The sequence below is a fragment of the Abramis brama genome (assembly GCF_963993115.1).
Source record: "Abramis brama genome assembly, chromosome: 1".
NCBI classification, from domain to species: Eukaryota; Metazoa; Chordata; class Actinopteri; order Cypriniformes; family Leuciscidae; genus Abramis; species Abramis brama.
This window is the reverse complement of record NC_139963.1, coordinates 33,767,747-33,791,607: the sequence shown is the minus strand read 5'-3', so window position 1 is coordinate 33,791,607 and position 23,861 is coordinate 33,767,747. Positions and strand designations below refer to the sequence as shown.

The 23,861-nt window shown below is 37.4% G+C and overlaps 2 protein-coding genes across 5 annotated transcripts in view; one reads left to right on the top strand and one right to left on the bottom strand.

Moving 5' to 3' along the window:
- The first annotated feature begins 1,044 nt into the window (after nt 1-1,044).
- Nucleotides 1,045-10,601, top strand: rrn3 (RRN3 homolog, RNA polymerase I transcription factor). Its single transcript, XM_084093782.1, has 18 exons — nt 1,045-1,166; nt 1,410-1,522; nt 1,616-1,672; nt 2,011-2,100; nt 2,186-2,315; nt 2,418-2,477; nt 3,958-4,021; nt 4,098-4,167; nt 4,253-4,351; nt 4,462-4,554; nt 5,094-5,223; nt 5,955-6,085; nt 6,169-6,299; nt 6,512-6,696; nt 8,755-8,863; nt 8,959-9,111; nt 9,191-9,278; nt 9,674-10,601. Exons 2-18 carry the CDS (start codon nt 1,427-1,429, stop codon nt 9,824-9,826), a joined length of 1,839 nt encoding a protein of 612 aa, XP_083949908.1. The 5' UTR covers nt 1,045-1,166; nt 1,410-1,426; the 3' UTR covers nt 9,827-10,601.
- A 434-nt stretch (nt 10,602-11,035) lies between these two features.
- LOC311069882 (syntaxin-binding protein 4) overlaps nt 11,036-23,861 on the bottom strand; it is a 43,607-nt gene continuing 30,781 nt past the window's right edge. For all 4 annotated transcript variants that reach the window (XM_084093412.1, XM_084093410.1, XM_084093413.1 and 1 more), the window contains exons 12-22: nt 23,716-23,804; nt 21,801-21,897; nt 20,094-20,221; nt 19,622-19,714; nt 18,256-18,321; nt 17,867-18,055; nt 14,212-14,328; nt 14,055-14,104; nt 13,842-13,972; nt 13,570-13,627; nt 11,036-12,348 (exon numbers count right to left, since the gene is read on the bottom strand). In XM_084093412.1, coding sequence (XP_083949538.1) covers nt 12,285-12,348; nt 13,570-13,627; nt 13,842-13,972; nt 14,055-14,104; nt 14,212-14,328; nt 17,867-18,055; nt 18,256-18,321; nt 19,622-19,714; nt 20,094-20,221; nt 21,801-21,897; nt 23,716-23,804 — 1,082 coding nt within the window. In that variant the 3' untranslated portion in view covers nt 11,036-12,284. The remainder of the gene's footprint in view (nt 12,349-13,569; nt 13,628-13,841; nt 13,973-14,054; nt 14,105-14,211; nt 14,329-17,866; nt 18,056-18,255; nt 18,322-19,621; nt 19,715-20,093; nt 20,222-21,800; nt 21,898-23,715; nt 23,805-23,861) is intronic.

The following is a 23,861-nucleotide window of genomic DNA, read 5'->3' as shown; positions in this document are numbered from 1 at the left end:
CATTATAGCCTAAGAATATATAGTGCAGTAATAAGATCTTTAAAACCTATAGATTATGCAATGTTTATTATTCAGCATCAGCATCACAGATAATAAAAGGTGGAAAGTATACAATCACAGGCTTTAAGAATTTGCTGTGGGGCTTTTTTATCACCAGTAGCCTAGCGCCCTTACAGATGGAAATGGGAGAAATATCAGTAATATGGATATCAGTAAAAGGACACAAGAATAGTCACCCTGTTAAAGATGTTATTATGAACTGCTGGGAATATGAATTCACAAGTAGCCAGTTTAGGATGGGATGCTAATAATGAGTGATATGATTTCATTATATATGAATTTTTGATTATGAAATTACTCCGACATTGGCAATATCAGCTATACCTCCATGGTTATGTCCAATAACGTTGGTCAATCTACACTTAGGCCTACTGGAAGAAATAAATGACCCTCAGAGAAAGATTTGTTGGTGAAACAATATTTACATCAAGAGTACTCAAATATATACTGACGGCTCAAAAGATCCTGAATCTGGGCATACAGCTGCACCAGTAGGCTAGTAATTCCACAGCTGGACTTTAAAATAGGTGAAAGAACAAATAATTTATTATCTAATGATATTTATAGATGGCAAGAGTTGTGGACACAGGAAGAAACTTAGGCTATGTGAAATAAAAGAAGTAGGAAATGTGAGAGAAGTTTGTGGCAAAATAAGGATGGGATGACACAATAATTTCACGACTTCGTATTGGACACACAGCTTTGAATCAATCACTTTTTAAAACTGGTAAACATAATACAGGATTGTGCAGCAGCATATGGATTACAAACTGTCGAACATGTTCTTCTAAAGTGTGCTGGTTTAAAGAACTTGCTGAACAATAATTCAAAAGCGACTACTGCTTTATTAGAATATCTTAAGAAAACAAATTTGATTAGAAGAATGTACATTTTTATTTATTTTCATTGTCCGTCAACACTTCTCACTGACTCCACCCCAGTAGGTGGCGGAAATGCACCAGAGCTGGTTTGCCAACCGCCATTAAATTCAGAAAAAGAAGAAGAAGAAGAAGAGCTCGGCATGGTTGCGCATGTGATTATTTCGATATCTCACTTATAATGCCGGCTTTATTTATAGCTTGTTTTGAATAAACACTTTTTTTTTGGTAAGTTGTGATCTATTAACTCGCGTGATGTAGTCGTTTTAATAACTATGCGCAGTCTTTAACGATGCTTAAAATCTTCATACAGCGTTTGTCTTTTTATTGATTATATTTACCATTACAATGTGTAACATTACATGGAGGCAGCGGTTATAGTTTACTGAATTATTTGTGAAGTGGATTTTGTTGTCATTTGTCAGGTGTCATTGACTCTAACGTCTTTTTCTTTTATGTTCTCATATTAAGAGTTTTTGCGATACATAATGGAATGTCAGGGCAGAGATTTCCTCAATTCACCTCCTATGAAAACTGTGCGTTTTGGAGGCAATGTTGCCAATACTTTAGCTAAACTACAACAGGCGAGTAGGGCCAGATTATAAATACAATATAAAGCTAATACATATCAGTGTGTGTTAAACATGCCCTGACATGTCTGATGTGACCGTCTACAGGGCGACTCAAGTGACTATGAACTGATAAAACATCAACTCTCAGATCCTGATATTAAGGCAAGTATTGATATTAAGTGCTTAATGGATATTTCAGAGTTCCCATGCTCAATATTGTGTTTAGGTCGATGTTGACTCCATTCAGGTCAGTAATAGTGGCAGTGTTGCAAAGTTCATCAGTTATTAATAAGCAATTTCAAGTTAAAGTGATGTTCAGTTTGTTATTTATTTATTTATTCTCTCGAGCCTTAATGATTCATTGGCGAATCGGTCTGAATCAAAATTATGTTTACAAATCCTAATTTAGTAAGCACAAATGATTGGTGTGGGAATCCTGCAATTTGTTTAAACATGCACATTGGAAATTTGCTTTCTCATTGTTATGTTTCTCATTGTAGGATGCTCAAATTATCAGCTGGTTGCAGGAATTCAGGGTTTGTGTCACTCAACTTGGAAAGGATCATGAGCAATTAATATATGTTGTTTTGGTGAGTGAAACCGCAATATGTCAAATGTGAATCAAAAACAGTCAGGTCACTTTAGCTGTAACATATGACATGTTTCCCCACACAGAAGCTGCCATGGCTCGGTCGCAGTCAGGCCGTCGTGGAAGAATATCTGGCTTTTCTGAGTAATCTGGTGTCGGCCCAGACGGTTTATCTCAGACCCTGTCTCAGAATGGTCGTCTCTAATTTTGCACCAAGTAAGATTATTATTATTATTATTATTATTCTTTGATAATGCTTCACTCCATTCACTATGTTCCGATCACTTAAATCATGTTGTTGTTTTGTCTTTTTTCCAGAGAGAATAAGAATACAAGAGGGAAATGTGGATATTTCAGATTCTGATGACGAAGATGAAAGTTGGTGCATTTCATTATATAACTTCTTGTGGTTTGTGATTTAATTTGTGATATTGACTATTAGGCCTGTCACGATTATTAATTAATCGTGTGGTTGTGGTTATTCTACCTAATCACAATTATTTGAGATAACTGCAATGGTTGTGCAAATTAAATTCCTTTTTGCCATCAAAATAATGAAAATTTAAGCACTTCAAAAATGCCATCAAAAGAACACTGTTATAAAGTACAAAAGATTGTCAAAGGTCTTCCTTCATATGAAATGAAGGCTTGTGTGTTTAATCAGACTGCATTATATTATATTATATTATTAATATTATTAAAAATGTTATATTAATAAAAAAAATAAAAAAAACTTCTTAGGTTTACACTCTAAGTGACATGAACAAAACCGAATTAAATCGTCAATCGCAATTATTTGTATAATTAATTGTCAGCACAAAATTTGTGATCGTAACAGGCCTATTGACTATTGTTTTTGTTGATGTACCGTTTTATTAATATTTTGATTGCACTTTATTTTACAGTCCTGTTTCCCATGTACACATTGTGTACTTATTATAGTAATTGCAATAACTCTGTAATAACCCAGAACCTACACCTAAACCTAACCTTAACCCGTGTACTTAGGCAGAAGTAAGGCAGAGATATTTATATGCGATGCAAAAGACTATGTGCGCTAACCATTAACATGGTAAATACGACTGCTTGAAGAATTCAGACAAATCATATAGGCTATCACAATTGTGTATTTATTTTATCTTTCAGTACGTCTCGTCTCTTTATACCGGACTGTCTGATATCCATATTTAGCTCCGCAAGTGTCATAAAATTAAGCAAGTCTGTTTTTTCGGGAGATTCCTCTGTTTCTCTGACTGAAAATATTACCGTATTGAGACTGTCAATGGAGAGAGTGCTAAAGCTCCTCAGGTCGTATTTCTGATGAAAATCATTTTCTAAATGTGATGTAAACATACTGTCCTATGACTTCAAATAAACACAAACCGACGCGACTGAATTAAGTACGTGTGTCCTCTCTCTTTTGTGAAATACCGGTAAATACCACTTTATTTCTGTGTGACTAATTTGCAGTCTTGACACAAATTAATTCATTATGATCAATGTATCACTTACTATTGTAAAACTGTGGTAAAACATTGATGCTTAGGTTTAAAAACGGCCGCTTTTATCATATCCAGTGATTACTTTCTGATTAGTTTTCTGATAAAACTTCCATTTGTTGGTGAAATGATGGGTTTGTGTGACGTTGTTCCAGAGAGGCGTGTTACGGGCGTGTTTTAGTGAAGCGCTGTGGAGCTTCTGGCCCGACAGTGGAAACGCAGCATGGTTTTGGGCTCGCTGCTACAGGCCCAAGGCTATTAGCCCAGCCCGGCCCGTTGAAAGCCCTGGCTCGCACTGGGCCACTAATCGCCCTTCTACTCCCCTCCATAATTCACTGTTTCTTTTCACATTCACACAGATCTGCCAAGGACCTTTGATCAGTGTCATCAAGCCTTACAGCTGATTACGAGATATGTTCCATCGTAAGTGTCTCACAAAATCCCCCAAAGCTTCTTTTAAATATTTAGCAGTCTCTAATAAACTGCCTCGCTCTTTCAGAACCAGTCGCTTCCTGATGCCAATCCTCTCTGACAAGTTCCCTTTTGTGCAGAAGTCCACCAGAACACTTGTGAGTTATTCACAGCATTTAAATCCAGTACTTGAGTAAATGTGTGAATGTGATTGTACTGAGGCTGTGCTACCTGTCCACACAGGAGTGTTATGTGCACAACCTGTTGAGGGTTTCGGTCTACATCCCTGACCTGAGGAGAGACATCTTAGAGCTCATCATCAGCAAGATGCTCACACTCGATGTAAGCGGCACTGTACTGATGTCTTTGCATCCGTGCAGATGTTTGACTGCTGCGTTTACATTTTTTGTATTCATTTTCTTACAAAAAAGCATGACCTTTTTTACATTTAGGTGAGTGCACCACGGAGTGAGATTGAAGAAGTGGAAAGTGGAGCTCAGCAAGATGCCAGTGGAGCATCGCAGGATGAGTGCCTCTTCAACATGGTGAGTCCAAAACACTAATATATAACACTCACATAAAAGCACAAAAAGCCATACTCAATGAGACTAATTTAAAGTGATAGTTCACCAAGAAATGAAAATGTATCATGTACGTAACCTCATTTTCAGTCGTTTTAAACATGTATGACTGACTTTCCTCTGTGAAATCTTGAAGAATGTTGTGTAGTCACTGTTTTACTTGCAGTGAATGTGAGTGGGAGCTTTCACGCTTAAAAAAGAGGCAAGATTATCGTAAAAGTAGTCTATACCAGAGGTCTTTAACCCTGCTCCTTCAAACACACCTGAACCAGCTACTCAAGCTCTTCAGGATCGCTTGAAAATCACAAGCTGAAGCAGGCTGGATGTAAACTTTGCAGGGCAATGGGTCTCTAGGAGCAGAGGTGAAGACCTCTGGACTGTACATTATTTTGATAGCAACACAGCAGGTTTGATTGAGGGAATGGGCTAACTCATTCATATCATAGTCTTTCTTTTAATGTTTGAATAGTCATAAATCTACTCTTTTGATATGGTTGATTCAGGATGAGGAAGAGGACTCTCCACTGAATTCAACACCTGATGGAGCTGTAATGGTCCATCCCATGGCAGAGAGACTGGACACAATGATGACTGTCCTGCTGGCTTACATTAAAGACATGTGCCATGTTAATGGTCAGGGAATTACCATTTTATTAACTCAATAGTGTTGTTTTTTTAAGAGATGTCAGTCAAGAACAATGTTTAAGCGCAACTCAGTTAGCACATTCAGTCCTTTTTTTTAGGAATGAAAACAAGAAAATCTAACCTTTCAAAAGTTTGGGGTCAGTAAAGGCATTTTTAATCTTACAAAAGATTTTTGTTTCAAACAAATGAACTTTGTATTCATCAAAGAATCCTGAAAAAAATGTATTACGAATTACACAAAAAAATTAAGCAACTATTTTCAACATGGATAATAATAAGAAAAGTTTCTTGAGCATCAAATCATAATATTAGAATGATTTATGAAGGGTCATGTGACACTGAAGACTAGAATAATGATGCTGAAAATTCAGCTTTGCATCGCAGGAATAAAGTACATTGTAATATATATTTAAATAGAAAACACTTGTAATAATATTTTACTGTGTTTGCTGTATTTTTGATTAAATAAATGCAGTACTGGTGAGCATAAGAGACTTGGAGACAAAAACATTAAAAAATCTCCAGCCCAAAACTTTTGAATGGTAATATATGTGTAATTGTGTGAGTCACAATGCAGAATATAAATACATTTAAAGAAGAGTGTTAAAATACACCAGCATTAATATATAACTAATGACATGCATTATTAATATGTTCATTAATATTATACAATTTTCCTATTCATCATTTTTTTCTTTTTTTTGTTCCAATCTCATTAGGCTCTTTAGATATTGAGAAAACCAAAGCTCTGTACAGAGACCTGGTGTGTGTGTTTGATAAGGTGGTGCTTCCCACTCACGCCTCGTGTCACGTGCAGTACTACATCTTCTACCTGTGCAGCTTCCATCTGGTAAGGTCCCACTTCTCTCTCATTCACAAACAATCAAAAAAGCATACCTAGACATCTAAAACTTTTTTTTTTTTTTTTTTCAGGGTTTGGCTGAAGCTTTTTTGGATCACTTATGGAAGCTGTTACAAGGCCCCAACCAGCCCCCCATCCTGAGACAGGCCGCTGCTGGGTACATGGGCAGCTTCATGGCAAGAGCCAAGTTTCTGCCAGTGTCGTAAGTTACTTTATCATGCAGTTTTATCTTATCTAATACATTGGAGTTCAATATTTAATCCTCTTTCTTGGCAGTGGTTTGTTACCTCGATTAAGTAATTAAACATTAATGCCTCTATGTTGGTGTCTGAGAAAGAAAAGGGGTTTGATTGGACATGGGTACCATAATTTGAAACCTACATGTCAAAATAGAGTTTCCTCTCTCTTCCACAGGACAGTCAAGGCCTGTCTGGACCTGTTAGTTCCCTGGCTGCACCTTTACATTGACAGTCAGGACACGGGATCCAAAGCATTCTGTGACATCAATCTCCACGGCCCCTTTTATGCAGCCTGCCAGGCTGTGTTTTACACACTGATCTTCAGGCACAACGTCATTCTGGAGGGCAGTCTGAAGAAAGGTCAGTACATGTGGAATTTAAATCATTTGTAAGTGTTTTTTTCTTCATTAATTTATCAAAAAATGCATGCACAAACTATGACCACTTTTAAGCATGAAATTTATTTTGAATTTCAAATTCATTTAGATATTTTGAGGGTCTTTAAGTCAAAATTGTAGAGTAAAAAAATAACCTGATAACATAATGAAGAAAAAATGCCTCTTCAAAGGGTTAGTTCACCCAAAAATGAAAATTCTGTCATTAATTTACTCACCCTCATGTCGTTCCAAACCCATAAGACTTTCGTTCAACTTTGGAACACAAATTAAAGGGGGTTTCAGTCAATCTCATGTTAATCTTGAGTACCTAGTACTGCATCCTTCATATCTCCAAAAAGTCTTTAGTTTTATTATATTTATAAAAGAAAGATAGGCTGTACCGAGTCTTTCCGGAAAAAACCGAGCGACTGGAGGCGTGCCGTGTTGGCGGAGCTAAAGAATCACGAGCGCTGTGCACTGTCTACTTGCTGTGCTTGCGCGCCGATAGCTAACAACACACAGACATTTGAAGCAGTTTTACTCACCGCCTGCGGTTCCAACGCACGACCGTGAACCTTTATCGTTGGGACTGCTCCATCCTTGAGCATTAGACGATCTGCAAATTCGGCGTTGAACTGTGCCTTGTTTATAAAACAATCATCGTCGAAATGCAGGGAACAAACAAAGAACACTTGCACAACTCCAAACTCCATCCACTGGTCCCTTAATGCTGGGTTCTTTGGGAATCTGTGCAGTGTTGTCTTGCCCTGGCAACCAAAAACACACTTCTTTCTTTGACATTGTGCTAAAGCCGAGCACAGCGCTTTGATGGGCGTACTGCTTTCGCTCTCTCGCTCTGGTCTACCGGGGCGCGCGCGCCCTTCCGGGAGAAGTGCCCTTAGGACCCGTATACACACGCCCATACTCGAAAAAAAACTTTCCGAAACTTGTGACAAACCGGAAGGAGTATTTTTGGCACAGAAATACTCCATCAAACGTACAACTTAATTTTTGAAACTTTGTCCATGGATAGCATGGGAATCCAACTCTTTAACAGTGTAAAAAACTCAGTATGCATGAAATGGCATTTCACCCCCCCTTTAAGATATTTTTGATGAAATCTGAGAGATTTCTGTCCCTCCATTGACAGTCTACGCAACTACCACTTTGCCGCTTCAAAAAGTTCATAAAGAGAACCCGGATTGCACCCGGGTTCAACTGACGTCAGCGGTTGGTTCGTTTGGATGATGTGAACACTGTTTTTTTTCGAACTCGGGTGTGCACCCGTGAACCATACCCAAGTCTGCATAAAAAGGGTGGTCTGGGGTACGGTTCATGTGAACTCTGGTACGGTTCGCAGCTGATGTGAACGCAATCGTACTAAATTGCGGAAGTGAACCGCGATTGATGATGTTTGATTTGATTAAAACTGCTTTTGTGTGTGTTCTCACTCACTTTCCTGACAAGCGTGACTGATGCACTTCAAGCAGAGAGGCCCGAGTTCAGCAGAAATGGACTGCCGCGTTCTTTAGAACATTTATAGTACATTTGTGTGGAAGATAGACGCGAGTGCTGTTGTGCTGACCCTTTGAAAACAAAACCAAGCATTAAAAAATCTTAATATTTTTTATAATCGAATCAAGTGTGAAAGCGCCCTCAAAGATCAAAGTGCTTTCTTTATTAAAGTATTTTAACAAAAGTGCTTCATTGTGACGTTTGTCTGCCAAATCAAACTCGTGTGGTCCAACCAACATGCAGAAAGAAAGGGAAGTGATATAAAGAGGACCCTCTCATGACTGTGTGTCAAGGTCAATAAGTCTCTTAAAATATCAGTCAGTTCAGGTTGTAAAAAATAAAATTATAGTAGAATTAATACAAGCATGTTATTACTTTTTTATTTGCACCACATGATGTTTTGTTTATATATTTAATTGTAAAAAAAAAATATTAGTAAGAATTAACATGAATATGAAGAGTACATATCTAAGACCTTGACAAATGTGTTTGCTTTTCTTTATGCTGAACACTGATCATTCTGCAGGGTTGGCGTATCTTCAGGGTTTGAATCTAGAGCGTATAGTGATGTGTCAGCTCAACCCTCTGAGGGTCTGTCTACCTGCTGTCACCAACATGTTTGCAGCCATCACCAGGTACAGCACGAGAGAGAGAGATCATTCATCAGGTAACAAAGCTTTATGAAATGAATGCATGACAAACGAGGGCAATTTCACCCGTCTGTTGGCAGGAAGTACCAGCTCGTGTTCTGTTACACCATCATTGAGCGGAACAACCGCCACTTGTTGCCAGTGGTGAGGAGTTCAGTGGGCGGCAACTCTGTGTACACGAACACAAACCCCCTGGATACCTTCTTCCCTTTTGATCCATATCTCCTGAAAAGGTATGGAAATCATGTCCATTTCGATCTATCTCAGCGCTGGAATACTAGTTCACTGGATGTTTGTTCATTTTTACAACAGCTCTGGAAAATTCATTGAGCCAATCTACCAGGTGTGGGAGGAGCCATCCGACTGTATGATTCAAGTGCCCAAAAAGGAAGCGAGAAAGGTGACCCTGACCTGCATTCACAGTGGCCACAAAGAGGATTTCATTTGGATACTTAAAATATACAAGTGAAATGGCTTCTCGAACAAGAAAAAATGCAGGGAGGGACTTGATTTTGTTCGTTGGGAATTGATTGGATGGTTATGGCTTGTTATTGTTGTGATGTCATGTGAGTGACAGGTTGTCCCGCCCTCTCGCCAGTAAACACCTTATCAGAGAAGAGATGTTATTTTAATTAAAGATTACGTGGGCGCACAAAATATGTGCACGGATAAATCGTTTATTATAAATGCAGCAATATTCCATAAACTAAAACAAACTAAATGATGGGTGTCAAATAGATTTTTCATGAACTGTTGTCAGAGAATATCTAATAACACTTTGATCTCGTCTCACAGGGGTCTATGGAGGAGGAAGATGACTTTCTGCATGGAGAAACGCCTCATGGAGACTCAATAATGGGCATGACTCCGGGCTCTTATGACTCCAATCTGCACAGTCCGCGGAGTGTGGGCTCGCCCCCCATCTCTTTCCTGCAGCGGCCTTTCTGATCCGCTGCTGTCGTGAACAGCTGGTCGCAGACTTCACGCCACGAGGGGGCGCTCAAGGAATGCTTGTGTTAGCGCAGATCTTTCTCTAGAGCCTTGACACACCAGCATTACTGACCCCAGTGTTTGTCAGTAGTTTTACACTTTAAGACTGCATCATATAATACAAATGTGTTTGTTGCATATTTTAGCTATATTAGTAGTAAAATGAAAGAAACATTGGTTCTCAAGTTTTTTTTCTGTTTTCAGGAGACTCTCGAGACTATTGTAATTAAATTATCACTGAGATAATTAGCAATTTTTTGTAATATTTTCAGCTTGTTCTGAAAGGATTGGAGAGTTTGTAATTAACTGGTGGTGTGTTTCATTGGTAAATGGGCATCACTTCCCATGTTATAAGTTTGAGGTATGACTAAATCGGTGTGTGTTTGTACAAAATATTTTGTAGGAAACTGACCATCACTTAAAGATGGAGTTCTGTTATCTGTTAAAAAGTTATTGGAATTTTTGGACTTGGATATTGTTCTGTACAAATTTCACAACATGCACAGTGAATATGTTCTGAATGTTGTGTTTGTGCAACACTCAAAGAGTTTTGAAATTTGTACTCTGTAAAATAATTAACATGAAATAATGAAGTGGTCATGCTATTTTATTAAAATGTTAGAAATATGTAATTATTGACTGTTTTCCTAAAGGTGTATTACTCTGTTAATTTTTTTATATATAATTTTCTCCCACCAAAAAGTGAGAATAAAGACATTTATAGCGTTACAAATGCTGTTCTTTTGAACTCGCTTTTCATCTAAGAATCTTTAAAAAAAAGAATCAGCAACTGTGATTTATATGTATATATATCTATATTTATATAAATAAAGCATACTGGAAGGTCAAATTCAGTGATGCATCCTTAACAGAAACTGTACAGATGTGCATAGTCATATCTTTAAAAAAAAAAAAAGCAGACCCACACAAGCTGTTGCAGATTACACAAGCATTAAAACTGTGTTCTGTCTGTGTCTGTCGGCATGCAACCCTTGGTTGCTAAATAAAAATGTTAAAATATTTTATCATGAGCCAGCTGTGGCACAACAATGTATACTGGCACATAAGCATGAGTGGATTTAAAAATAACAGACAAACCCTCTAGTATTTTAAGTGTCAAAGCTCTACAGAATTCCACTACATATAATCATACAAAAACACACGTGACGCATTTGTTCTGACTTTAATAAAAACATTACAAGAAAGATATTTAGGCCACACATATGATGCAATCTAGTTAAATCACAGGACTACATGTCAGCATTTGTAGAGCATGTGCTGTTATTAATATCAACAAACCACCTCTATCCTCAGGAAATGAATGATACCAGCTTATTACACATTGATATAGGTGATGGTAGATCCTACACGGCAAGACAAAACAGCCGAATACAGTGAGCTTATGAAAACAGTAACCTGAACCATGTGCATTGTTCAGCTGAATGGATGCATTCGGGGTGGAACGCTGCAATATGACCCCCATTACTCGATTCTAGTGCCATGACAACCAAAATCCCCCTCAGAACTATCAGTACAGTGACGAGGACACTGAGATGGAGCAAATTTACTGTCCATCTCAGAAACAAGCCACGAAGGATCCCCCCTTATGCACTTAACAGACCATACCTGATAGTAGTGCAGTGGATGCTGGGTGACATTGGACCGACCTGTACCGCAAATGCGTCCGAGCACAGACTGGCGCGATCGGCAAATACATGAAGAGGACATCGAAGGGTTTGACGGCAAGATTTACAAGCTTTATGACGGCAAGCGCCCACGTACTTAGAAGCGAGCATGTCTATGTGCGTCTGCATAATAAAAGATTCGGACCAAAAATATAAAATCTTCAAAACGTCATAGCACTTCTCAGAACAGATACAAATAAGCATCATATCAAATGATGAAAAGTGGGGACTGTCCCAAAAATCCCTAAATGAAATGTAATACATGTACTGTATGATATAGCTAACTCTAAAAGAGAGGTCAGCTGCTCAGCCACATGTGTTGAATGGGGAGATATATACGTCTGAATGTTCTCTTTCTCATTCTGAAGAGATCGTCTTCCTAACTCTCCGTGTTTTGCACGGCACACGCTTGAAATCGCATTTGAGCATCTCAAAGTCGCCTCTGCTGTTAATAGTGCCGTTTGTGTTTCAGATTTCAATCCCCTTGGTTGGTTTCTGCCTTTACATTATGACACTGAGTAATGCTACATATTAAATACCGGTAAGTACATGGACTGCTTTAAAAAATGGTTTGATCAGTAGAGCTCAGGCCTCTGATTCCACTCGAACTATGAACTGAAGGAGTAAAAACCACACTGCAGAACTTCACAGTCTCTTATTTTCCACAGTATAGTTTCAGTTTAGCCTTGATGTTCTGAATGAGCCGGGTTTGTCTGTCCGTCCCAGACGCTCTACTGACCTCTCCGCTCCACTGCAGGACCGCCGAGGACAGGAGGCTGTGGCCAGTGAACGAGGCTACAGGAAAAAAGAGAGCATGATTGTAGATTATGTGTGGTATTACGTAAATCTGTAATATTCTACTGTAAATATGATAGTGAATCTGAAAAGTGTTGTTTATGAGTGCATTCTTTTCAGAAGTCATATGCCTATGTCATATTCCCTTCAGAGGACACAACTTTTATTTTTTTTACTGTTAGACTTGAGTGAAGAAAAAGACTAATTTTCAAATTGTCATAAATCAACATTTCAGGAAAATGTTTTGGGGATTTCATACATGTCCCCTGTAGTGGACAACGGGACTTGTCCATGTTTATCAGGCATTTTGAGAGACACAGCAAGTGAATAGGGAAAGAGATTATATATCAATATTCCTATGAAATATTTGATATTATGAAAATGTTGCCAATTATTACTCCCATTATTACACTTCTTTTTTTATTACATGTTGCCCCAAGAAGACATTAGCATAACGTATGAATAAAATCTCATTATTATCATATCAATTCAAGACTATAAAAAAAACCTAGAAGTGAAGGGTCTTTACAGCCTTTTAATTTCCAGAATCTGTGTGTGTTTGCAGGTGCATATTGTTTATTATTACACGGCTCTGTGGTACTAATACTTGATTCTGATTGGTCAATCGCGCCATCCAGCGGTATGTTATCCCCTGATAACAACCGGTAAAAACTGATAACACAGGCTCATCTGGGTAACTGAAGTCAGCGTTTTACGCTTGCTAGGAACGTTTGGTGAGCTAATAAAATATTAAAACACAATATTTTGTGAACAATTATTTATGTCATCCGGGTATCGTGGACTATCGTAGACAGCTGCTGCCATTTTGCGACTATTGGTTTGTACTCTGTACGTTAATGGGTTATAAGATAATACACAGGTAAGATTTTAAAACAGTTTCATCTCAGATCAATATCTCTTATCTCCATAATTATTTATGTGGCGAAATACCGTGTACTAAGTGGTATGACTGTACCGTATCTCTTAAATGTCCCGTCTAGTTTGAACTTGCCACGCTAGTAACTGCTTTCTAAGTGAAAGCTTTGCGTTTAAAGAGCTAATAAAATATTTCAACGCAAGTCAATATTTCGTGTCTAATCACTTATTTATGTGGCAAGTAGCAGTGTGATAAGCGGGATTTGGCCTGAGCTGAACTCAGCTGACAGCAGCAGTTGAAGGGAAAAATGCTGATTGCTTCATAACACAATAACGGCCACTCACTTTGAATCACAGTCCTCTTCGGCCGTCACAACGCATCCCTCTACGTACTGCGGTAATGCTGCAAAACAACCGAACATTTTGTGTGACAACACAGATGTGCCAACAACACAAGATCAAATGAGTTCATTAGAACAAAAAGTCCAGAAACTGTCCCATTCTACCATATGAAGTCACACTGCACTCAAACAGAGTCGGACTGAAAGAGCTTTGAAGCTGCCACTCAGATTAGACGCCCAGAACTGGTGATGATCTAGTGCACATTTCTCACTTACTGTGATCCTCAGTGCAAAGTGAGCAGACACCATCCACAAGCTCTTTGGCCTCAGCTGCGAGCTGGCAGGCGGGGTCGGGGATCGGGGAAGGTGTGTCGGGGCTGTCAGTCGCCGGAGACGCCCGTGCGCTCCTTTAGGATGAGAAGGAAATGTCATGATCACTGATAGGGGGGACTACTGCAACTTTCAATGTGTTTGGCTTGAGAAACGTACCCATTTTCAATCCCAAATAAGCTGGTGTTGGTGAGAACTTTGTGGACATTCTGTAAAAATAGTGCAAATTATAAACTTGGATGTTCCTGAAGGACCACTGATACCTAAATACAACAGATTACAACTGATTTTAAGTCAAAAAGTGGTTTGTTTTTACCTGGGCAAAGCCAAGGAGTTTCTTGTTGGAAATCTCCAGGTGTTTTCGTGTGAGCTCAGACCTTCTCAGCTGGCTGTCAATGACGTTGAACTTTCTGTTCAGATCCATCACATCCTCCTGTGAAAAAAATGGCCTTTAATATCAGTGTTGTTAAAGTGAACTAAGAGGGTGTTTACACAACACCATTTTCCAACTAAAAAAAGAAAACCTTTTATGCGTTTTGGCTGTTCATTTACATGACAGTGGCGTTTTAGGGGCCTGAAATGCAAACGTTCGAAAACAATAGTTTCATTTTTGAAAACAATATCGCTATTTTCTCCGTGAATTTGTGAGAACGGTGACGTCATCCGCATGCATACTACGTTTAGTCTATAGCAGTGGTTCTCAACCTTTTTTGGGCCAGCGCCCCCTATCCAATATCCAGGTCCCTGAACGCCCCCCACCCCCAAACTAATGAGCGAGCAGGAACAAGTGAGAGTTAACAGATGAATTAAGTGCAAAATTGTCATTTATTAATACAACTGAACTAATCTCCACAGTGATGAATCCTAAAACAAGCTATAAGCTGCATTGGCATAGCAATACCAGTGTTTCTCACAGGATTTTTGTTAAATCAGTGGTGAGTGGACCTCTGTCCCTCTAGGGGGGTTCGGGGGCATGCCCCCCTGTAAGAAAATTTTGTGCATTTTAATGTTAAATTCATCAATCTGGTGCACTTTGATAATTCAAAATTAAAAGCTCCAACCCATATTCAGTGTGCAAATTAAACAAAGAAAAATTCAAACCTCTTTTAGTTGTGTCTGTCTACATTACACTACTACATAATAGTAGTTATAATATTAATTCCATAACAGTAATAGCCATATATTGTAAAACAAATGCACTGAAAAATAAAGGACGGTCATTAAAGCGGTAATGTTTGCACTTAGGTTTTATTACGCATATAGGAGAGTATTGCAAGAAGCTGCTTACATTAACCTTACTTTCGAAAAATAAATAAATACAATCATGATTTTTCATGAAAAATTATGTTAGAATTGTAGGCCTAAAATACCTTGGTATCAGCTTGTTTTCATCAATGGTGTGGTATTAATTAATTAATAGTATTAATTCGGTTTGTCATGATTAATTTGTGTTCATAATCAGTAAAAAAAAAAATCTTCTAACAAGAATAAATAATTAAATTATTATTGTATTATCAATTTTTTTTTATATCTTGAAAGTACCCAAGCAGCGTTTCGTGCTCAGATGTGACGGCAGAATGAATACATTACCAAAATGTGATTGCAGAATATATTTAAATTATCCATTAAATTGTCATTTTCTCTTTACTGTCTTGCGAGTTTAACAATAATGCCTGACCAGTAAATATAAACATTTTGGCATTAGGGATTGGAATTAGTTAATGCCTAAAAATGTAAAACCTTATAAATAGAATTTAGTTTAATTAATTTTAAAATTCGTCGCCGGAGTGATTCGTTCTGATTCTCCCTTCGACATCAATCTGTTCGGCATCTTGTCTTACAGCTTCCAAAGTTTGTAACTCCTCGTCTGTGTATTCTGGCTCAAAACTATATGGTTCTGGATCTTGGTTTGATACACAGTAAAATTCCTCTGACAATTCCTCAAAATCAGCCATGATCACGAGTCACGTCTAGCTAGTTAGTCACGTTTGTTTTGTTTACGGAACCATCAACAGGGCGTCTCGTGTGCTGCGCTAATCACTCCGCCCAAGTAACGTTAGCTGTGCTCCTACGCCTAGTGAGAATATAGTTCCCAGTATAAATACGATTAAAAATGGTCTCTGTCTCATATAGCCTTGTTATTTGTACACGCTGTGACTATACAGATCACAACATGTAAATAGGAAAATGTTTGCATTATTTTGTCACTTATTGGGATTAGTATGCTACATTATCCATTTACATCCAGTCTTTGTGCTAAGCTAGGCTAGCGGTGGGTGCGTCAAATAACACTTACAGAACGCACAGAAATGAAAAAGGTATGTATGGACTTATCTAACTCTGGGGGATACTGTGAATAAGCTAAAGTCCCAAAAAGTCGGAGTGTTCCTGGTCTACTGGAAAAATAATAGAGTCGTTGCAAATGTAACAATACATAGCTTAAGCTACATGTCGCAATAAACTGAAAGATTTTAGAATGTTAGGCAGGTAGAAATAATATCAAGTCGTCAAAATACAACTCGTCAGAACTCAGTGAATCACAACAAGCGTATCGGTGAGAACACTCATTTAAACAGCATACACACACCCGAACTTGACTGCACATTTTTTATACTGCGTTCAATCGTAATGCAATAGAAATTAACACAAAAAAACCTGCCTAGTGCCTACCTACAACACTGATGGTATTCTGTGCGTATTCTTTTACGTGCACCATAGACGTGCATGCACACACAATATGACATCACACTCTGTGCATGTTTTACAACATAATTTAACATATACATAGTCCTAACACTTTTTAAATAGCCCACTTAAAGTGTTTATTACAAATAAATTACTAAATGCTTAAAATGAATAAAAGTAAATTAACAAAAATTTGCGTTATACATTTAAACTTGTGAACGCCCCCCATTTACACCTGAACGCCCCCCTTTCAAAAATCTTGCTTCCAACGCCCCCCGGTGTTCTCTGAACGCCCCCGTTGAGAACCACTAGTCTATAGGCATGCGCGAGTACTTGACAACCAATAGCGGACTACAGGACTGTGTTTGTGCTGCTCAAGACACTGAGTTTAGCAAAGAACTGTATTCACCGCTCTGTAGAAAAATGTGTACGTGCACAGGTGCGTAGTATTTCTTGACATCGTCAACTACTGGCCTGCATAATGCAGCGTTTTTAGTCGTTTTCACAGGTCCGTGAGAACGGGGATCATTTTGACAACGTTGTCGCCTGTACGTGAAACTTGCGAAAACGCGAAGGAAAAACGTTTCCATTTTTGGTACATTGTGGTCGTGTATACGTAACCTTAAACTTAAAATTAATTAAAATTAAAGCTGAATTAAAATAAAATATAATTATTAGACAAAAAACTAAAAACTGAAATGTTACATGGCAACTAATGCAAAATACAATTAATTTTAGCTGAAGTATTAAAATGACTAAAACTAAAATATACCTATGGGGATAAAATGGGGATATTTTGGGGATATTTAATTTAATTTTATCAATCAATAAATTACACTAGAAACAAACCTTTTTGTATTATTTTAATTTAATACTGTGAAGCTGCTTTGATACAATCTGTATTGTGAAAAGCGCTATACAAATATACTTGACTTGACTTGACTTAAAAGTAAAATAAAAACAATTTAAAGCTAAACAGAAATGTAAAAAAAAAAAAACAACTAACAAAAATGACAAAATAGCACAAACAAATGACTAAAACAAATTAAAATTAAAATTGAAAATGTAAAAAATAAAAACTAATTTGAAATATTCATAAATGCTATAATAGTGTATAAATAATACTAAAATAACACTGTTTCAAGTGTTCGTCATGAACTGGACTGGACAGTGTTTAATTAGATAACAATCACCTGGCAACTCATTCCAACAAGTTTTCATCTTGTAAATTTCATATGAATAATTTTTCAGAGAACAAAGAGATGTGATGAAAGAGGAACAATTACCTTGGTAGCCTCAAGTCCTCTCTGTTTCTTTCCGGCTACCTGGTTCTTGAGATCTTTGATTTCAGCCTCCAGGAGCTGAATGACCTGCTCGTAGTCTTGTTCGGCACTGTTAGTCTGTCTCTGAACAGCCTCTGCTACCTGGAGCTTACTCTTCAGACACTTATTCTCTTCCACTGTGGCCGTGGCCTTCTGTTTCATCCACGCACATTGAAATAAGGGAACACACAAATTGACGGGTGGACAAATGTTCAGATGCTCATGTTGTGATAGTATATATTTGGTATGCACAGTGTTGATACATTAAATCAGCTCTCTTTATATTTGGATGCCATATTTTGAGACATTTAAGATTAGTCACATAGAAGAAGTTGTTTATTTCCAGGCTTTACCTCAGCCGTCTTCTGCAGTTCCTCCTCCAGAGTCTTCTTACTGTCTTCTGTGTCTTTCAGTAACACCTGAGAGCAATGTCAGGGATATTCATGTCACAAAAGCTTTTTGCACAAATGTTCAGCTCAGTCTTGTACAGAGCCTCGTACATAACACGTGGAAGAAAAACAGATATTGTGGCCAATGAATATTTGATCCCACAACTTTGTGTTTTTTAACTGTGGCCACAATTTACCTAAAATGAGGGAATCAATTAATTTGTGGCAACGATAACTTGTTTTCCCCCTGCATGTCATGTGTGGGACCTCATAGTCTAGCAAAATTTTATGGAAAGTCAACCAGGGTCCAAAATTAACTTTCTGCCACACCAATGATGTGTGAATTAACTACCCCACACACCCTTAACACAATGCACAACTTACACACTCACACAAAATATTCTTTGCATTTCTTCTCTTCTCTAGCTTCTCTCTATTTAGTTGTCAGAAAACCTGGCATTGTTTATTACGAATAGTGTTGACTCCTTGACATATAGCTTTGTTCCTTTCTTGTAAGTCGCTGTGGATAAAACCGTCTTCTAAATGCATAAATGTAAATGTAATGCAAATGTAAATTAAATGTAAATGTGCAATATGTACTGACTAAAAATATTTCTTATAGGTTATGAAACTTTATTTTGTATGGGAGCCCATTTCTGCCACATAAGAAAATAAATCATGTTTTTGTATATCATAATTATGACACTAAAAGTTGAAATTATGACATTCAATCATCATTTAGATTTTCTGTCAATTTCAACTGTCATCATTTCAAAATTTTAAATCAATTTTGACTTTGTATGTCATAATTTGGACTTTATCTCAAATTCGATTTGTCAAAATTCTGACTTTTGTCAATTTCAACTTTTTATGTCATAATTATGACTTTTATCTCATTATTATGATTTAGTCTATCATAATTATGACTTAATTATGACTTTTTGTTTTTTACTATTTATTTTCTGTCTATTCTGATTATTCCATATTCTATATATTTTTTGTTGTTGTTTTGTGGGTTTTGGTGAGGAATATTCCACGTGTTGAAGCATGGAGTTAAACATGATGGTAGGTTTTCCACTGAGGGAAAAGTTGTACGAGCTGCGACAGGTGTTTCTTAAGTGAATCAGTCAAGACTATCATTCTTACAATTTGACTAATTAATTTACTGGACAATTGTCGGTTTATTTACTCACTAAAGCCAATTTTGACTTGAATTTGGCACTTAGCGAGTGTTCATTTTGGACCCTGCAGTCAGCAGTTATAGTCCTATACTTATATTGATTAAAGGAAGCAACACAATCCAGCTACCCCTGTTTATTTCAGTACTCACCTTGAGTTGTTTCATTTGCAGCTGGAGTTGTTTGACTTCCGTCTGAAACTCCTCCAGCTCCTCACTGCTGTAGCTGCACTCTGACTCATAGGTCTGAAAGAGAGAGTGACACTGTTAAAACAACTCTTTCATAAGTGTGTGACCCTACCTCTGGGATCTGAAAGTTAAAAAAACAATAAAATCAGTACCAATTCAGTGCTCATACATCTATGTGAGACAAATCCAAAGGCACAAGGCTACAAAACAGACAAACTCTGACAATCGAAGCGTTTAAGAGCTTCAAAAGACAGCTTTGATGACTTTTCTGAGCGGGAGAAAAGCTCCTTTAAGATCCCTGAGTAAATCTCCCGACATGCTCAGCTTCAGGAGAAAGTGAAGTCTCAAATGTGAGGAGGTGCTCTGAGGATTGTGCCGAAGTTTAGCCCAAATCAAAGTCAAGCACTCCGATACTAAATCCTGCGGGTCTACTTACAGGGGAATGAAAGGCAGAGGTGTCCATCAAACTAGCTGCTTCCTGATACGAGAACATAAAGGGTCCCTGTCCCAGTCCCGCCTCCTCCAGCTTCTCTTGATACACACTGCGGGTGGCTTCCACAAAGTCTTATTAAGGAAAAGGAGGCATATTTAGAAATAGCCAAGAAGTACACTAGAAATATAAAAAGCATGTAAGAAATTTAGATTATAACAATTACAGTATCAAAATCATTAATAATTTTTTTTTGTTTTAAAAAAACTTAAGTCGGTCACAACTGCTACAACTACAACTGAGGCTGCATTTATTTAATAAAAAAAAACAGTAAAAACAGTAATATTGTGGGAAAAAAATTACTTTTTTCCTATTTTAATACATTTTGAAATGTAATTTATTCCTGTGAGGCAAAGCTGAATTTTCAGCATCATTACTCATTGTCAGATATTCAGTGTCACATGATCCTTCAGAAATCATTCTAATATGATGATTTGTGCTGCTTTATATTTTTGTGAAAACTGTGATACACAACCTTTCAAAAATTTGGAAAGTAAGATATAACAAAAGAAAAAGAAAATCACAAGAATAAATTACATTTTAAAATGGAAATTACTTTAAATTGTAATAATATTAACAATATTACTGTGCTTTTGATCAAATAAATGCAGCCTAGTTATTCGAAACTTTTGACCAGTCTGAGTGTAGACTTGAAAATGTGATTTCAGGTCAACATTTGCTTTCTAAACAGAAAAGTGGGTGCCATATAGTCTCTTCTCCTGTCACTCAGCTAAATATATCCAGATTGTTCCTCATAACAGGAGAAAGAGCATCTAGAGGGAATATTTATGTTCAGGTGCCCTTGCTGTACTTCAGTGTACTTCAGTGTTTGCACAGCTGAAGTACAAGAAAACAGGCAGAACTCTAGCTCCACCACACACACTTTGATCAGGATTTGCCGAGGTGACATCTTCCTGCTGAGGAGTTCAGGAGTGAAGCGTAACTCCCTGTCAAGAGCAGCCTGGAAATATACTTAGCTGTCTAAGTTTGTACTAAACCCAAATTTTTTTTCCCTGACAAACTGTCTCTAAAAACTCATTCTAAGTGTTTCAAAGCACAAACTCAAGCCCAATATCCAAATACGGAATGTGATCCCCTTTTCAAAAGGGGTATTTCCGTTCATGTCAAAATGTGATTATTTCCTGTGGTTATTTCAGGAGGATGGTAACCTTACCTTAGGCACGCAAGCCGAACCAGTAATCATTGGCATCCAAAGATGAATACGAGAGAGATTAATATTAAATGTGTTTTTTTAGTTATTTAAGTAATGTTGAAATCCAACGCATTGCGTGCTAAACTCCATCTTTTTTTCCGATAAACTGCAGTAATCCTTTTTTCTTCGTCATGCAACCTGTTTAATTTAGTTATAAGCACTATGGAAGCCAAACACTCTAACAGTGAACAGTGCAAGTAAACTGCCTATCAAGTGGGTCTCATGTGCTCATACTGGTGATTCAAAAGGGAGGAAGTATAAAAAATGGCACCTCAGATCAAAAGGGTTGCTGACCCCTGTTTCGGATTCATCTCCAATATTGAAATATGTGATGAATATGGGGATATAAGTCCACATCAAAATGATTGTGAAAATGAGGAAAATTTCCTGCATCTACAGTAGTTGACTGACTGAGGATCATGTTAAGAATGAGTCTATACCTCCATATGAGACCGTTCCCTGAGGGTCTGTAGTGAGACTCTCTCTGAGCTGCCGTCTCATCTCTTCTGTTAAATCCAGACCCAGGTACGACAGAGCCTGCAAAATGATCAAACGGTCAAAAACCTTCATCGTTATAGTGCTACAAGCCTGTGCTACAAATTATTTTAATTTATTCACTTCAATTTTCCAATATTTTATTATTATTTTACTACAAAACGAGTGCGAAATGTTTCTTTAAAAAAAGAAGAAAAAACGGTAGCACTTCACAATAAGGTTCATTAGTTAACATTAGTTGACTACCTTAGTTAACATGAACTAAGAATGAACAATACTTCTTCAGCATTTATTAATCTTAGTTAATATTAATTTCAACATTTACTAAAACGTTATTAAAATGAAAGGTTGTATTTGTTAACATTAGTAAATGCACTGTGAACTAACATGAAGAAACAATGAACAGCTGTATTTTTATTAACTAACATTGGCAAATATTAATAAATACTGTAACAAATGGATTGCTCATTGTTAGTTCATGTTAGTAATACATTAACTAATGTTAACTAATGAACCGTATTGTAAAGTGTTACCGAAAAAACTATAAAAACAAAAAAGGAAAATAACTATGAACACTTAACCTTAAATAATTAGTATAGTATATTTTAAGAGTTGACAGATAACTATGATTTCAACTGTATAGTATCTAGTCAAGCTTGAAAAGAGTCATGCTACTGCTACATACACAAGATGGCAGTGTGGTAACAGAGGTCAAGTCAGTGGCGTACAATAAATCCAGGCTTATGGTCCATAAGAGTTCAAAAGGCATTAATAAAGCTAATCAGATTAAGGCCGAACCAACAATCTGATACTGCCACAAAAATAAGATATCAGGTTCAAACACCAATGGCAAGAAAACTGTCCTGTACCAGGTAAAATATCTGCTTGTATATATACAGTGCAATGAACAGTATAAAGTCACATAGAAAACTTTGCACCATGTCAAATACCTGTTCGTGCAACACTTAACATAGTGTGCATTGTGCCTTTAGTCCACATTTAAGTGCTCTCGTCCATTGAGACCTAATCCTATTAATGGGCCGGTAGATTAGGGTCAGCCCCAGGATCAGCAGGATTAAATTAAATCTCTGCTAAACAACTGCACCATAACAAAGAGCAGAGACAGATATCTATGAGGAAAGTGACACTGAGATACGAGAGGTTATCTACATAAGCACTCTGTCAGTTGCATCTTTGCACTGAGATACAGGCTCCTTTTGAAGTCAATCCTACAGATTCCAATGGGGGATTAACCCTTTAAATTCACCACATTTTCCTAATCATTACTAAAAGTACAGGTACAAGCATAATGTCATTGCAGTCATGAGTAATGCAAAAATATATATAAAGAGAATTACATTTGCGCTCATACATTTTTCTTAATAAAACATTTATCCCTAAATTAACAGCATTATTTATTTATTTAATGTATTTAAAAAAAATTAAAAAAAACATCCTACCCAAACGTAGTCAACATTTGGCCACGAAAACTGTTTTATGCCAAATGGAGGGGGCAAAACTGAAAGAAATGGCCTTCTGTGGGTTCTGCCCAACCCACCACAGCATACAGGTGCAAAAGCTGTAGCCATAGTGGACCATTTTTACCATAAAATTTTGAGTGATAATACATTAACCTTACAATAACTGTTTTGTAATAACCCTCTGTTGATCTGACTGTCCGTGGGCGGGAGTGTAATCTGTAGTTTTCACGAAAGCCCTGGAATTGTCAAAATACTTTTGGTGACAAATAAATGTGAATTTCTTGGTCCAGGTAACATGGAGAATGAGTAGACATTGTTCATTTACATTGTAACAACAAAAAGAAGGTTGAAAATCACTGTTTGTGTAAACCAGGCTTACCAGATCAAGCTTCTCTGATTTGAGCCGTATGTGGGGGTCCAGCGAGATCTTGGGTTTGGAAACAGTGGCTGGTCTCTGTGCGGTGGAGGCTGAGGGGGAAAAGGGACGTAAAAAACACCAACTTTAAGAGTCATACTCGCATTACA

Coding starts and splice junctions, on each gene's coding strand:
- rrn3 (XM_084093782.1), top strand. CDS start 1,427: ATGGAATGTCAGGGCAGAGATTTCCTCAATTCACCTCCTATGAAAACT. Junction 1,673..2,010: donor TCTCAGATCCTGATATTAAG/GCAAGTATTGAT, acceptor TTCTCATTGTAG/GATGCTCAAATTATCAGCTG. Junction 9,112..9,190: donor GATCCATATCTCCTGAAAAG/GTATGGAAATCA, acceptor TTTTTACAACAG/CTCTGGAAAATTCATTGAGC.